This window comes from Melospiza melodia, chromosome 2, assembly GCF_035770615.1.
Source record: "Melospiza melodia melodia isolate bMelMel2 chromosome 2, bMelMel2.pri, whole genome shotgun sequence".
NCBI lineage: Eukaryota > Metazoa > Chordata > Aves > Passeriformes > Passerellidae > Melospiza > Melospiza melodia.
In genome coordinates, this window is record NC_086195.1 from 117,598,117 (window position 1) to 117,614,822 (window position 16,706).

General features: G+C 39.3%; 1 protein-coding gene across 3 annotated transcripts in view; it reads left to right on the forward strand.

Annotated features, from left to right (window-relative positions):
• The window catches only part of P2RY8 (P2Y receptor family member 8), a 33,381-nt gene extending 16,992 nt beyond the window's left edge, over nt 1-16,389 (forward strand). For 2 of the 3 annotated variants that reach the window (XM_063149685.1, XM_063149686.1), the window contains one exon: nt 12,239-16,389. In XM_063149685.1, the coding sequence (XP_063005755.1) occupies nt 12,307-13,380 (1,074 nt within the window). In that variant the 5' untranslated portion in view covers nt 12,239-12,306 and the 3' untranslated portion in view covers nt 13,381-16,389. Of the gene's footprint in view, nt 1-8,833; nt 8,863-12,238 lie in introns of those variants that run through there. The other variant, XM_063149687.1, reaches the window with a different exon arrangement.
• Nucleotides 16,390-16,706: the final 317 nt, after the last annotated feature.

Here is a 16,706-nt window from a genome sequence, read left to right on the forward strand (position 1 = left end):
GAAGACACACATTGCCGGAGTGCATTTTCCTTGTTTGGTTAGGGGTATTGAAAGGTTTTGTTATTTCCATATTGTTTGCTCTCACAGCTGATTTTTCTATCCCAAGCACATTGCTACCACATTTACCATCCTTGTCATGTGATTAATGATGCAGTCCTCCAGTCACAGCCTTCAGCCCATGGAAATTCTGACTTGTGCAACAATCCTGAAGCAACATGGCCCATTTTGGCAGCGCTGTATCAGTGTGCGCCTTGGCCATACCATTCCTAACAGTCACTTTCTGTCATCAGACTTCTCAGATGCCTAAATTAGGTCAGATTCCCAGCTGAAAACCAGGGCAATCAGCCTCAGCATATTTTCACACTTTTCATTTAACTGGTTTTTTATGCATCTGGGTTTTTTTGTGGCTCACTGTTTTATGTGATGTGCTTCACACACTTCACACGTAGCAACTGTTTGTCTGGTTCCTTCCTGGACTTTATTAACACCTTTTCCTGTCATTTTTACTAAGATTGCAGGGGATTTAATAACATTCCCACCACTAAATATGTGTCATCCTGAACTGTACACTTTTCTGTGCCACTTGACTCTCTCTAATTTTTAGTTTAAAAGCTATAACATTAATTTTCAGTAACAGAAATTGCCCCATTTTAGTTTAGGTCAAACCATATTTTCTTGATGGCACCATCTGCACCAAACATTTCCTTTATTCTTAAGTGCATCTATATCATTTTTCTATGCATCTGCTTTCAAGTTACACACTGAAAGTTCAGGAATGTGGTAATATTTCAGAGCACATCACTTAGAGATCTCTAGGGCTCTTAACAGCCCAAATTTTGTCTCCAAAGAACTCTCTCCTAGTGCTTTAGTGTTATGTATCTTATTGAAGCATAACTGTACCAGTCATCAAAATTGCCTTAGAGCAGAGTCTAGCTGGGGTGTTTGATGCTGATACAGAACTGTGAGGAGTTTGATGGTGATACAGAACTGTGAGGAGTGGCTGATAACACCAGGGTGCTGAGCTGTCAGCCTGCAAGACCTGGATGGCTCCCCACACAAAACAGGTGCAGAACACTTGACTTCTGCCTGTGATTATTTCATAGGAATAATTCATTATAATAATGCATATATCTGACTATTGTTGGGGCACTTACATGCTTCTCCAAGCAATAAGAGTGTGTTACACAAGGATAGAATCCAATTTCTCTCTTATTTATGTGTTTAAGTTAACTAAGTGCAAAGAGGGTGGGAGAGAAGACAAACCCTGAATACCATGGCACTTGCAGCCAGGTTCAGCTGAAAAGTTGAACTTTGACTTCCTATCTCACCTGTACTTGAGGATATCAAGAGGAATGAAGCAGATGTGGTTTCAGGGTGCTATTCCTGTTGTAGCTATTTGTACTAGTGTGGTCACAAAGATACTGGACTAAAGGCGAAGCTTTTCTCAGAAATATTTTTTCCTTCTTTTTTCCCCATTTTATAATCTCTGCTTCTTGTAAGTAACCAGTCATACCTCTAACTGGTATCAGATTGCCAAGCTGAGGAGAAGTCAAGAAAAAAAGTGTTAAGTCACAAAGAAAGCAATAATTATGTTGACTCTTTGCTCTTTCTTTTGTGCATATATGATGCTGCTTTTAAAACTAGGTCATATCTGCTCCTGTAGTCTGTTGTTTCCGAGGCCCCTGTTACCTGTGCACTTTGCCTTTGGGCAGATGAGCTCTGCACTCTTCAGGCACTTGTGAGTCCATGTTGTGCCCTGTGCCAGCCACAATCAGCACAGCTGCAGTTATTGATACTCAACGTAAGCTGTGAGCTTTTGCAGAGAAGCCAATTTTCAGTTCTTTCCACATGTGAACAAAGTGATTTTGCACAAGCTGGAAAACAATGATCTTGCTTCTACCTATGAAGCAAAGAGCTCCGAGGTGCTGTGCATACAACGCACAGAGCTGCCTCAGACTTCTCTGTGAGCTGCATGAATGCCAGACCTACAGGATGGCTCTGAGAGAAATGCTTCCTGGTCATGCCGTTGGGCCTCCAGAGATTATAGATCATGATTAAAAGGCAGAATCAGCCATGACTGTAGCTTGAATACTATTGGTGATGATAATTTCTTTAAAAAATGAAGAAACTTTCTCTAGCAGAGAACCACAACTATTTATATGTGACCATATACACGAGCAACTGAACGTCACTTTGGAAAAATACAGCTCATCTGTAGCTCAGTAGTACAATTCAGGGTTCACATTTTGATCTGTGACAATAAGCAGTAAAAGAAACTGGGCAAAGGAAAGAGTTGCAACAGTGCAAGGTTCCTCACGGAGATGACCTGAGGCGCGCCCCAACCACCAGTCCCTTCAGGCCAACTGGAAAGGAAGCATTGTCCAAAGTCCTAGGGAATAAGCTCACCTTTCCCACTGCCTTGGATTGCCTACATTTCTGCCTCCTAGCCCTTTGTCAGCCCAGGCACACATTTCTGCCTGAAATATATGCGGTCACCTATTTTCAGTGGGTATGGACAAGAGGTACAGGAGAATGGCTGAATGCAATATCAGTTCCAGTCATACCAAAGTGCTCCAGCAGCCTGGTTTCGTATCAAAGCCTTCCAGTAAGATGTGCAGCTTGACAGGAAGCGAGGCTCATTCTTTCCGTATATCTAGCTCCTCTTACCCTTTTGGGAGCAGAGAATAAGATATGCAAGAAGCTGCACAGTGCACATCAGTTTAGCTCCTACAGAGCCCCTGGTCTCAAATTTTTCAGCCAAGACTGTTTTCACTAGCACTGATGGGAGAATCACTCCAAACTGACAGGAAAATCAGGAGAACATCCAGTCTGCAGGAGTTCACTGCCACAACATTGCAGAAGGCACCTGGGGGGAGAGCAGTGGTCAGTCCATTCCATGGCCGGCCAGTAAGGGCTAAATGTTATGTGCTGAGCAAGTACTGCAGCAGGAGCAGAAGAAAAAATAATTTTTATTCTGAATCCTGAAGTAATGTAAAACTGACTGTAGGCTTTGACACACACAGGTGGAAGAAGATGATTCAGGTAAAACAATGCATTTGATCCTGTTCTGTGCCAATTTATTTTCACACAAAAGCTGACCTGGTCATTTAAAAGTAGAAGCTGGGTGATCCAAATGTGAAAGGGGTCAATTATGTTTTAGTGAACTAGTTCAGATTCTGACAGATTCCAGGCAACTGTGGGCGTCCAGGAAATCAGGATCTGAATCAACAGGATGTTTAAAACAGGCTGGAATCAGCTTCAAACACCTGCATTTACTGTGGAAGTGACTACGTATGCAAATACTGCAGTCACTGGAGATCTGCCCAGTACAGTAAACACTTTCCAACTCACCCTAAAATAGATACTTAGATTTCTATGGATGATAAATCCATAACTGTAGCAAAGACCAGGCAGGAAAGGCCACCTATACACAAATCCTGCTGTGGAAAGACTTTTGCCTATTCATATAGATCTTAATTAATAGGAGGAACAACTATTCATCCTGTGTTTTTACCAGTCACCAGTTTTTATGGATCCAGTACTTTTAGGACACATCTATTTATTCAGGGGGTAGAAAAATGAATCTGCTGAGACCAGCTAGTCTCAGTGGAAGCAGTGGAAAAAGGCCCATCTGAAGGCAGCTTACACTCTCAAACAAGTTATTTGATACACCCCTGCAAATATTACTTACAATTTCTGGCCCAAATATGTTATATGGCTGTTCGAATTACTCTACATTGTTTGCTCAAAACATTTCCCAAATATCACACCAAATTATTCTTTCAGGTACTCCTGCAAAAATTCGTGGCCTGTCCTGTTTATGGGCTCAGTCATAAGTGAAATCATTTAACAGCTACAGACTGTCATATCCTTACTGTAAATATGAAAAAAAAAAAAAAACCATAATCTGACGTTCTTTTCTTTTTTTTCTTTTTTTTTTTTCAATTTTTATCTCTAAAGATAATCTTCAAGAGCACACAGCAACTGTACCTCAATTCCTTTGTGGACTGATCAGGAGAGGAAATACTTGAAGAGAGCTTCACAGAAAAGAGAGGTGAAAAGATAGAAAGTTGAGATTTCAAACAGAAAATATATACACACATATATTTGTGTATAGCATAAAAGCATATGTGCTTTTACATGTGTATACTTATATATATTTGTTTGCTGCAAAATGCCAGTTTGAGCACACAGATTCAGTGTAAGACCACCAAGTTTCTGAGGATTGAGGGATTCTCTGTTAGGAATCTGTCGTATTTTCTACCACAACTGCCTTGTGCCAATAAACTGTTAAATTCTTTTCCTGGAATTTGAGGTCGGAAGGGAAATGATTGATTACACTCTTTCCTCTGACTCTCACAACAGCTCCGTGAGGCAATTACTTGTAGAGGGAAGTAGTTGATGACCAGAAGCCATTGTCTGTCAATCCTGGATACAGTCAATATTTAAAACTTAAAGTTATAAAGGAAACCAGTTCATGAGTTATTTAAATTTCAATTAGGCAAACTTCAGGCAATTTCATCAAAGTTCTACCAGAACATGTGTCTTCATCTTGCCATAAGTCAAGGCCAAGGTACCTGCAGAAGTGCCCTCTGGCACAGGATAACTCCACACCGTGCAGGATGTCTGCCTGAGGAGTTAAAGGGGGGTTTACAAGCTGATTGTTCATGGCCCTGAACCATCTCACAAACTCTGTGGCACGTTTAAGTGAAGGGTCCTTGCCAGGAATCAGCAGTTTGGGAACTGCTTGCATGGCTCTTCCTCCCTGTGCAAGATAGCATGGTTTCGCCCAGAGGAAAGTTACCTTGTGCTGTTGGGAAATACGAGTGTGCATATGGGCAGTGATCACAGAGGCTCTATGTCCTACAGAATGAATGCTTGAGCTGATATGTTGAACTTTTCTGTTGCATTTGCTTTGCTAATCTTTTTTAAAATATCAGTCTTCAAAAAAGCTTTTAAAAGTTTTAAAAGTCTGCTTATGTAGGAAAGATCAACATATATATAATATTCTAGCTATTAGCCCCTAAATTGGAACCTCTTCAAATCCACTTTAGGATACTTACTCTTACTGAAATTTAAACCAGCCTACAAAATTTATCAGTAGTTACACAACTTGGGTTTCAACTGACCTAAGGTTTTGTGCACAACATTTTTATAGGCTTACTTGTGCACTGGTAAATAAAACTGCAAACTGATTTATTTTGTAATCTAAGTAGCACTTGAACTGTAAAATCATACTTCAGATGCTGAGAGGTTTTTGTCAATACTGGCTCACAGACGTACTATTTCCAAGAACCTTACTACTGCAGAAATAAAGTTTTTTAAAGACCACATTGATGAGTTTCGCTCTGAGCCAGCTCATAGACACAGATAACAGTGGCTGTGTTCATGCAAATCTTACCTAAATTAGGGTGAATGTTGCTAACACCAGCAGAGAATCCTGAACTTGCTGATTTATACTTCAGAAAGGTGAAGGTTTAAGTGAATTAAAATCAGCACAAATTTGAAAGTAGATATGTACATTTAATTTTACCGCTTAGCTAGTTCTGAAGATTCGGTGCAGCATTTGCTTGTGGAGTTTCTTTGCCTCTCAACTGCATTTTTTAAATTTCATGGAAACAAATTTTTGGTTCAATCTTGGAAAGTGCCTGCTTTTACTCTGTCAGGCTGGAGAACAGAAGCACTCCCTAGTAGGCAGAAATGACAACGTTATTTTTATTCACTTTTGAATAAAGCAGTTTTTCTCTAGAATGATACAGCTAACAAGCTCTTACAGGTATGCACCCCTCTACTACATGAAAGCTGGTAATGTTTCTATATTTTCTTGCTGAAAAAAGAGAGGAGTTTTTACCTCTCAATGTGAAATCCTTGTGGAGAGAAGACACTCTTGTTTTACCTTGCCCTGATGGTTTGAGGTCAGAGCTATAACCACCATAGGGTTTACTTTGACTGTGTGTACTAAGATAAAGACTGACATTTGTGTCTGAAAGAGTTTTTGATTAATATAAAGAGTATAGCTTAACTCTTTCATTGTAAAATATATGCCAGCTTTTGCAGTGAAGGTATACATATGGTTTACTTATGTCCTTTATCTAAGTGATCTTCAGTGAAAAATAAGAAATAAAGACCAGGGTTTTTTAAAAGCTAAATGGCATGGAAGGTCAGGAATATCATAGCTAGTTCAACACCTTCAGTTTTCTTTTCTCTGCTCAGTAATTCTGAGTGCACAGAGGGTAGAAGTGTCATTTCCCAAATGTATTTCTTCTTAAAAGAAGGTAAGCTAAAACATCAAATACTGCCTTTGTGATAACATAACTAAGGCTTGGCAACAGTTTCTGACCTTTGTGATAATGATACTCAGAACAGAACAATAGGAAAACAAATCAGCTAAAAGAACAAGGAAGCCCAAATACAAAGAAATTTCTTAGAAGACTTAGGTTCACATCTCCACTGAGTGAACCAAACTCTTGGCTTTTAGAGATGTAGAGATGTAACACCACCAGCTAAAATTTGCATGAAAGTTTATTGCAAGGGTGAGAAAGAACCATCAGTACAAAACCTGCAGCCCCTTTCGGTAAGGCCCATGTTCTGTTTAGGAAACATTCAGACAGCGATGGACTCATTTGCATTGCTCAGTTTGCTGAACTTGAACATTTGCAGAAGTGTTTCTCTGAATCGCATGAATGGTGCTTTAGGAACTGTACTTGAGAAGTGTTACAAAAGGGCAATTTTTCTTCTTGTTCTTCACATTAAAACCCCTTCCTTTATTGAAATATCAAAGTGTTTGTCACTTTTCCCACAGCTCAAGATAATCGACTCTTGTCTCTTTACCTTCCTAACACCTTCTTCTCACACTCAATAGAAATTAAGCGTTTGTTTTATGGGCTTTTACTCATCTCAGTAGTTATTCACACAGTCCAGGAGGGGTTGAAAACCCAGCAGGAACACTCCATACTGAGAACCCCCAAGTTGTCTCTAGTTTTATCTACCATTAGGTAGACATAAACTATCCTAACCCTTTATCTCTTGTTACTGCTTTGTAATCAAACTGGGTAAGCAAAAAATAATGTCAAATTAAAACATAGTAAAAAGTGGTCTTTTAAGAAAAAACAAAATGCATTCTTCAGCTACACTTGCATTGATGAAAAACTATTAACAGGGTTTTTCTAAGTGCTTGCAATAAAATCTGTGCTTTCACTTTGCTTCATTCTAAATCTATTTGCAATTGAGTTGAAATTGCATTTCAGCTTGTCTTACCTGTAATCTGAAACATGCCATCCTGCATTCTTCAGCTAGAAGGGTGTCTTTCTACAAGTGTAACAATATCAAAGACTTTATGAAATAAGAACTTTTTTCCCTTATGCAATAGTGCTTTGGCAGGTAGTGCACCAAAAATTATGAAACACAATGAGTTTTGAAAGGCTTTCTACTGCAGGGTATATTTTAAGAGGTATTTTCCATCTCAAATCACAAAGCAAATCTCAATTTTTTTATAAATCGGCAATTTTCATTTTGACTTCACTCAAGGGCTTTTCAGTCTTTTTCACAGGTGTGCTTGAAACTGAGAACAGGAAGATAATAGATGTAAGAGAGAAATCACATCAGCTTAATTTAGCAGTTGTCTAAAAATAGAGACATCTCTACTGTTCCTCTTCCACAGCAAAGAAGCAACACATCTCTTGCGATTTTTTTACGGTTTGATTTTCAACCTTAAATGTTTTATTTATCAACTTTTGAAGGGAATGAAATCCCTATTCCTATCAGAAAAGCATTAAGCAGCTGTCACCTTAGCTTATGGTTAGAGCTTGGATGAAAACATGATGCCACTGAATTTCCAAGTGAGTTTTCTGTGCAGAGTGCCACGAGCCAGTGAGTACAGAGAGTAGCAAAAAAAATCCTACATGGATTTAGTGAGCATTACTCCAGAGGCTTAGTACTTAATATGAGACTAATATACATCCATCTACTAAATGTTTCAGAAATCAGGCAAGCAGAAAAGCTTAACATTTCTCCTTCTATGTCACAAGCTTGAGGACTGATGTAAATGTCTCTAAGACTGGATCATGTCACTTGAAGAATCCTTATTTAGTTTTTGTTTCAGTATGTCCATTGGTCTGTCTTATTTTAAATACAGGTCTCCCCAAATTAAAGAAAAAGCATGTATTTCTAACAGGGAAATTTATGTAACAGAATTATATTTTGAAAAATTATGCATACAAAACCATAGCTTAGAGTGTATGTTTTAAAATCCATGCAAGCTTCACTGATTTGAATTCTGTTGTAAAGCTATAGTTGGATGGAAAAAGCTCATAAAATGAAAGAGGAGTCTAATTTTAAACCTCTAAAGAGGATTCTTTTCTCTCTTGATGTATTACATTTACAAATCAAACCACAAGAGACAGACAGAGGCTGCGGGTGCAGTGGGGGAAGGACACAGTTGCCCTGAACCAGATGAAAATGTAAACACAGCCTTAACTAAACCCCAGCAGACACAGGAATGGGAGTGGTACATTGTGGTTCCAGCAGCTTAACCTGCTGTGGTAGTTTCAGTCTAGCCAGCAGCCAAACCCCACACAGTCACTTGCTCACCTCCCCCACTAGGCAGGATTGCAGAGAGATTTGAAAGGGTAAAAGGAAGAAAAATTGTGGGTTGAGAAAAAGACAATTTAATAAGAAAAACAAAAGCCATGCACACAAGCAAAGCAAAACAAGGAATTAATTCACTGTTTCCCATGGGCTGACAGGTGTTCAGCCATCTCCAGAAAAGCAGGGCCCCATCACATGCAAGGCTGACTTGGGAAGACAATCACCATCACTGCAAATGGTCCCCCTTCCTCCTTCTTCCCTCTACTTTATATGCAGGTAATGGAATATCCCTTTGGTCAGTTTGGGCTACCTGTCTGTGTCTCCTCCCAGCCTCGTGTACCCCCAACCTCCTTGCCAGCCAGGCACTACAAAAAGCAGTGTGGTGGCTCTGTGTAAGCCCTGCACAGCAATAACAAAAATATCTCTCTATTGTCAACTCTGTGTTCAGCACAAATCCAAAAAATAGTCTCATACCAGCCACTGTGAAGAAAATTGGCTCTATTCCAGCCAAACTCCACACACCTGGGCATTTAAAAAGCAAATCATTACAAGTGAGGGTGAATCAGAGCAGGAATTTCTTCTAGTCCATGCTTTCCTGACAAGGAATTCAGGATTAGTGTCAGAGAATGTGGCAAAAGGAAAGATGAAATAGGGAGGAGGATATTCTGTACTCCACATTTCCTCAACACATTTCCTCAAGAGGCTATCTGCCCTCATGAATGACCTGCAACATCAGTCTTGTGTGCTTTGCATGCTCCCTTCTCCCCTGCAGAAGACTCTAAAGGAACCACCCATCATCCTTCTGCTCATTGTGATGGACATCTGCATTATTAAAACGATGTCAAGGAGACATACCATTTTTGGAAAGCTCTTGTAGGCACATAATCAGTAAGTCTGGTGTCTTTCAACTCCAATTCAAGAGGTGCCTGCATTTGGAGGCACTTCTGTTTTACTGACAGTAGTGTTCCACGAGTGCATAAAATTTGCCTTTAGTCAGGCCGTGAATGCTGACACTGTTTTGCATTTGGCAGCATCCAGGCATGCATTTTTTATCTCCTTCTTGTCAAGATGTTCTCTCAGAAAAAAGCAAGTACAGAAGAAAATACATTTGAGATTAACACAAACCAAAATGTGAGACATATTAGATAGCTTTATGACCAGTGTGATAGATTTAATGGAAATTTTTACCTATATTCCTACCTTCCCAAGTACCTGTAATTTCTATAGGAGTAGCTTCTAGAGGCCAGTGATAGCAAATATCTTTCATTTGCTCTATATTATTAGAGCTCTGTGGTAACTCTGATATAGACAACAATCTTCAGTTTGGATTGAGAAGTATAGAGTTGTTAGGCACACAGGGATGCTACTTGAGCAGGATTTTTGAGGTAACAGACTTAATGAATAAACATTTGCTATGCTAAGTCACAAACAGATGAGTTGAAATAGAGAGCATTATGGCTTTTTTCCCAGAGTTATGTGACAGTGAGTGCTTTTTCAAGTTAGCCTGAAAAATGAAGAATTAGCTCCAATCTTGATAGATCTCCCCTGATAAGATTTGAATTTCATTTGTAATAGATCATGCTCAAAGGGCTTTTTGCAATTGTGCCCATATGATGATCGCTTCACTACCTGAAACATGCTTGCTCTGCGTCATGTGCGTGATATATGTCCATCTCTGATTTCTCTGAAATTCCTATTTTCTTGTTCCTTTATCTAGGATTCCAACATCTCGGCTGGAAGCAACATTAATCAATACAACTGTCTTGATACTCACTCTCACCACTTCTGAATATTTGTAGCTGACATTTAAAGCACTATTGTCAAATATATCAGATCAAGAAAGAACTTTAATAAGCCCCCACTGACCTGCTTGCTGCTGTAGCTGTACCTTTTCCTGGATCTGCACTCGGGTTTTTCTCAGTTGATTATCTCTTTACTGCACTGCAGCCTCCAGTAGAGACTTCACATTTGCCAGGTCCCAGGAATCATCAATGGTTCAGAAAACAAGTTTTTGAGTAAAAGCCTCTCTCAGAAAGTACAGTTTTTGTCAGAATTATTATTTCCAGAAACTATAGAGTTTCTCAGCACTGTGGGATGAGCTCTTTGAGGACTGACTGGTTGCACTGCTCATGGCCTATGAGCACACAAACTAAAGCTCTTTTTAAACAAGATATCAGGTTAAGTGACACCAACATGTTTCTTAATCTAACCTCCTACAGCAGGGCTGCCTTGCAACAAGGTGCTTGGAATAAACCATGCAGGTGATGAGAGTCCACAAGCAGGAGTGTGTCTGAACCCACTCTCTGCCTGTAATTAAGTAGTAGAGATGTGCCCACAGTTATCGTCTGACTTGGCCTGGCACCTCTTCAGCCCTTATTGTAACTCTTTGCAGAACCTACTGTATATCTATCCTCTGCCTTTCTGGGTATTTGTTGCCATTTCTTCACTTTTTCAATGTTGTACTTTTGTGAAATTGCCTCTCTGTACTCACAGTTTAAGGAAAGCAAGCACACACATTGAGGTGTGAGTTTTGTCCTGCAGCTGCTGAATGCTTCCATGCTGCTTAAAATAAATACACTAAACCATGAGCTATTGCATCTGCCAAGAAAGATCTATGAAAAGCAGACAGTGAAAGCATGGGTCTGCTTTGCAGACTGCAAAACTGAAAGTAATCTTGCAGAATTACAGATTATGCAAATAAGACAGCTGCAAACAGAATATTTTTAACTAACTTGCATTTTGTAAAAACTGAAGCTCAATAGTTTTTTTTTCTTGGTAGAAGAGGGCTTCTCCAGCCTGTAAACCAGTCCAAGAAATTGCAATCTGACCCTGCTTCTCATTTTTCTTTCCTTATATTCTTTTTATATTATAAATATAGCAAGAGTCATTTGAATGCATGTTTTCCTTTCCCTAAATTGAAAAAAAGCAAAAAAATTAAAATCCACACCTCATTTGAAATGGATCACAGTTTAGTTGTGGGGAAGAAATGTCAGAAGGTACTGTGCACTACAGAAATCAAGGTTATGACACCTAGAGTAGATGCAATGGATTTAGCTCACAGACAATCCATGGACTAGTGCTCTCATGCAGACATCAATTGAATGTCAACTTGTGATATGTGATTTTCCTTATGTTACAGTAACATAACGAATAGACTACAGAGCAATCCATGTGAGAGGGATTGATGGGCCAAGGTCAATGGTGTGAGGTTCAATAAGGCAAAATGCCAAGTCCTGCCCTTGGGTCACAAGAACCGCACACAGCACTACAAACTTGGGGTAGAGTGCCTGGGACATTGCCCAGTGGAGAAGAACCCAGGGGCTCTTCATAATCAGTGCTATGATCTAATTGACATGGTGATGTTTGCTCAAAGATGCCATGATCTTGGATGTCTTTTTCAAGTTAAATGATTCTGTGATTCTAAGTATCAGAAAACCATTCACCAGGGTAAAGCTAGCTGCTCCAAAATAGGAAGAAGTCAGATTGGTGATTTGAAGGGAGGAAAGATTTTCAGAAAGTAATTTTAATGGATTGAGTGCATTCAAGGAAAATCTGTCAAACTAAAGATTTTTTTTAGTTGATTAATACATGATTCATGTCCTAAATTTCTGCTTTGACATATTGTTTTTCTCACTTGACATTTCTCCTCTAGGTTTTCAAGCCAAGTGTTCATGATATGATCCAGCTGGCTTACAGGGATCAACAATCCACTTATGAAAAATGGTTAAAAACGAATCCCACCTGGACGATTTGACACTGGCAATGCTCCAGAATAAAACAGTCTCCATCACCCTCCCAGTTGTGTATACAGTAGTGGCTGTGGTCAGCATCCCTGGCAATTTGTTCTCCCTTTGGGTGCTCTGCTGGCACATCAAACCCAAAACACCTTCTGTTATTTTCATGATCAACTTAAGCATCACGGACCTTATGCTGGCCTTATGTTTCCCCTTCCAGATTTCTTATCACGTCCGAAGCAATCACTGGACATTTGGCAAGACTCTTTGCAGCCTTGTGACAGTGATGTTCTATTCCAACATGTATTCTTCCATACTGACCATGACCTTTATCAGCATGGAGCGGTACATGGGTGTGGTACACCCCTTGAAGTCGGTCAAGTGGAGAAGAAAAAGATATGCCTTGGGTGCCTGCCTAGCTATGTGGTTTGCCTTGCTACTAGCCTTCTACCCACTAGAAACTACAGACCTGACCTATGAAGTGAAAGAATTAGGGATTATAACCTGTTTTGATGTCCTTAAATGGAATATGCTGCCCAACTTTGCAGCTTGGGTAGCCTTTCTCCTCACTTTATTTGTTGTGCTGTTCCTGATCCCTTTTGTTGTAACAGTTGGATGCTACATTGGTATCATTAGGAAGCTAATTCAGACATCAAGCAGATATGGCAATAGGCAAAAGACTAGATCCATATACCTGGCAATAATTGTCCTTCTGTCCTTCATCACTTGCTTTGCCCCCAATAACTTTATCCTACTTGCACATATGATCAGCCGCCTATTTTACAACCGCAGTTTGTACCCTGCCTACAAGCTCACCTTGTGCCTCAGTTGCTTCAACAACTGCATAGATCCCTTCATTTATTATTTTGCATCGAGAGAATTTTACCAGAAATTCATGCAATTGTTTCGCCCTATGGTACCGCTCAACGACAGCTCGGAAAACAGAAGGGAAAGTTTATTCTCTGGCAGGACCATGTCAGCCAGATCGATGTCAAGTGGACCCATGGATGGGTTAGAGGGAGTAAGGATCAATTTGCAAAGGCAGGAAAGTGTTTTTTAGTGTTAGATATTCCCAGAAGAAAGACACCTGTGAAACTCAGGAGTAGACACAGAAAACATTTCCTTTTGAAAGGCCATGCTGAAAATACCTTGCTTCAGTGACAGAACTCAAGCTGTACTTAAATTGCATTTCAGGATTTTCTGGGCATGGAAGTGCTAAAGGAACTGAATTTCTTCAAGAAGGCACTGAAGCAAATCAAGCAGGGTTAGCCTGGAAATAGCCTTGCTGCATAAGACCAAGGGATAGGTTTAGAACAGTTACTCTCAGGTTGTACTATAGTTAACCAAAGACTTGCAATTCTCAGTGAATGTGAAGTATTACTGTACATGAATTAGAGCATACACCAAAGCTGATTTGGGAGTAACGGAGTTGTTTTTCTAAAGAATGTGCTAAGCTTTGTTGTTTTTTTTTTTTATTATATTTCCTTCTCTGTTGTTGTATTTTTATAAAAGAAAGAATAAAAGTAGCATGGTATTTTACCATTAACGCATAATGCAGAGCCACTGTGAAATCACCCAACTGCTTTTCAGTCAAACCACACTGACACTTGAAAAGGCTAGGTTGACTCATATTATTATTTATTTCAATCTTATACAGCAAAACATCTCATTCAATGAAAGGAAAGCTAACAATGTTTGCAAATACAGCTGCACTTCTTGAAGTTATTAATTTCTCAGGACTATGGGGAGCACTTTATTGAAAGTAACAGACCTTCCCACATTAACCTATTACAGTACCAATGCTGCTTGTATGGGGTTAGTATCAACTGGTCATTTTCACCAATGTGAAAAGGCTACACATAGAAGAACCATCCCCCCCAGCAGAATTTAGCTTTACATAGTGCCTGGGGAGTGATGTTTTCTTCCTTACAGAGATAGTGTAGATTATAAACCAGATTTTCAGCTGGATAAATGAAAATTCAACCACAGACTGGAGAGTCATTCTCTGCCAGCAGAAGCCAGATGAAAACTTTTCCTGATGGCCAGATGTCAGAAACAGACTTCTTTCAGGCAGGCAAGAAGAAAGAAGAAAGATGAAAATAAGGCTTGAGAATGGGAGTTGTACAAAACATCCTGAAAATAAGTTGTGGCAGGTAGGTTGAGCAGTCCTGTGTTTGGAGGCCTCCTCTGAAATGTCTTTCTACAGTTTGTTTGCATATTGTGTGCCATGTTTAATCCTTCTCACTTCGCAACAACTGCCTGCATGCCTGGAAAGACAACTGCTGCAGAACATGCACTGTGGACAGAAAAAAGAGAAGATATTCCTGTAGTATTTACAGCTTCTTACCTACATTTGACTCTCACTGACAGAGGATAGACACAAACCACCTGAGAAGACCAGACAAGACCCCCTCACAAGCAAGACAAAAATACACAATATCCTTTTGCTGCGTTTCGACTCCATCCAACGCTGAGGAGGAAGCCTTCTGCAATGTTGTGGATAGCTGGTTGAGACATCTCATGCTGCACTGATTCCTGAGCTCCTGTTCCTAGGCAACCCCCAAGGCCCTTAAAATTTCCCATTTTTCTTTGGGCATCTCATGGTTCAAAACCAATTTTACACCCCTTATTACCATGAATTTCTTCACAGTGGAGGGTGGAAAACCACAACATGCACAGTGAGATATTTGAATGTCCTCTCTTCTGCTAAAGTATTGTCAGTTTTTGGAATAGAATGAATGTGAGTTGACCTAGCACTACTGTTTACAAGCCAATGTGAACATTCAATGCTTTGTGGCATTTCACAGTGCTAGTTTTAATTGATCGGCACATTTTCTGAGTACAAAGCAAATCTTAGTGATACGTAACTTACCCAAACCCTCCCATCAATTTGCCTGGAAGCTACCCTTCACTATTCACTTTCACATGATTCCAGCTTTCTCACTATCACAATTGTTTAATTGTTTTTTGCATTTTGTTGTGGCAGAATTTTTTTTTAAGTTTATACTGAAATCTCTCTCCTTTTTCTTTTTTTTTTTTTAACCTGGAAATATTTTTACATTGAAAGCCTTTACTTCTCCTACATTTAATGTAGACTTTGACTCTGTTTTATCTTGAACATGGTCCTCAAGTGCATAGTCGCTCCTAAAATATGCTGCAAAGTGCCTGAACTATAACTGACACAAAATAGAGCCAAGAGGGCAGAAACCTTGCACTTTGGACATCAACTGCTATATTTTGAAAAATGGTGAATTGCTCCTTTTTCAAGTGAAAAAAGATGCTCACAATGGACTGAAAATATTCTCTCCAAACTCATGCAGCTCTTCCTAACCCTTCATCTCTCTTCTGAATATGTTTAAAAGGAACAGGAAGGATACCTCATTTGAGTACACTTCATGCCATTTCACTAGCTTCTAGTTAACTCCTGTTGGGTCAGTGAGATTGTTCCTTGAGAAAGGAATGTAAAAATGCACCCATTAACACCAGTCCTTCGAGTCTGATGGAATATACTGTGAAGTCTTGGAGAGTTTTTATTTGAGAGGAAGAGAATAAATTATTATTAAAAGAGGCCCATCATACTGTTCTTTCATCCAGGAAATACATCTTTCTGGAGCACCCTAAGAATAATGACTTCTACCCTCCTTGATCAGTAAGTGTAAGTTGACATCCAAATACATATAAATATATACATATACATTGCAATTTGTGAAGTTATTGAGAAGATCATGTCCATATTCTGTACAATTTGGGGAATATGGGCCCTGGGCAACTTGCTTACTTGTAAGCATTATTATGTAGTTAATGTAATTTTACTGAAAAGAATGTAAAGACTTCTGTTTGTTTTCAGGGTTGGTAGGAGAGTTGTGTTTGGTGTTGTTTATAATAACAGTATATAAATTTAGTCTATGAATGTTCTTGAACTTTTTTGTAATATAATGATAATAATAAAGGGGAAAAAAGTACATGTTTTAAGATTCATTCCTGTGTTTTTACCTGCCATGCGGGAAAAACTTCCGAGCATAGCAGAGGGCAAGGAAACCAAGTTATGAAATAAAATTCATCTATTTCTCAATGTTATTGTGGATTTTTAATTTTTTTTTTCAGATTTCTTTACAGGATAGATATATATATTAGAAGTTGGCATTATCATAGACACTTCACACAAATTTGAAAAGTATCAATACTTTAATGAGATGTTGGCTAACTCGAGTCCTTCTCCTGATGCAAGAGGTGCACCAATACATATATTTTTTTAAATTTCTATTCATTTCTGAAGGATCCTAGCAGTCAGAGGCTGTCCCACTCCCAGTCTGGAGCAGGGCATTGGAGGAAACTGGGAACAGACAGTCAGAGTCAGTTGTGATGGAATCATAGAATCATAAAATA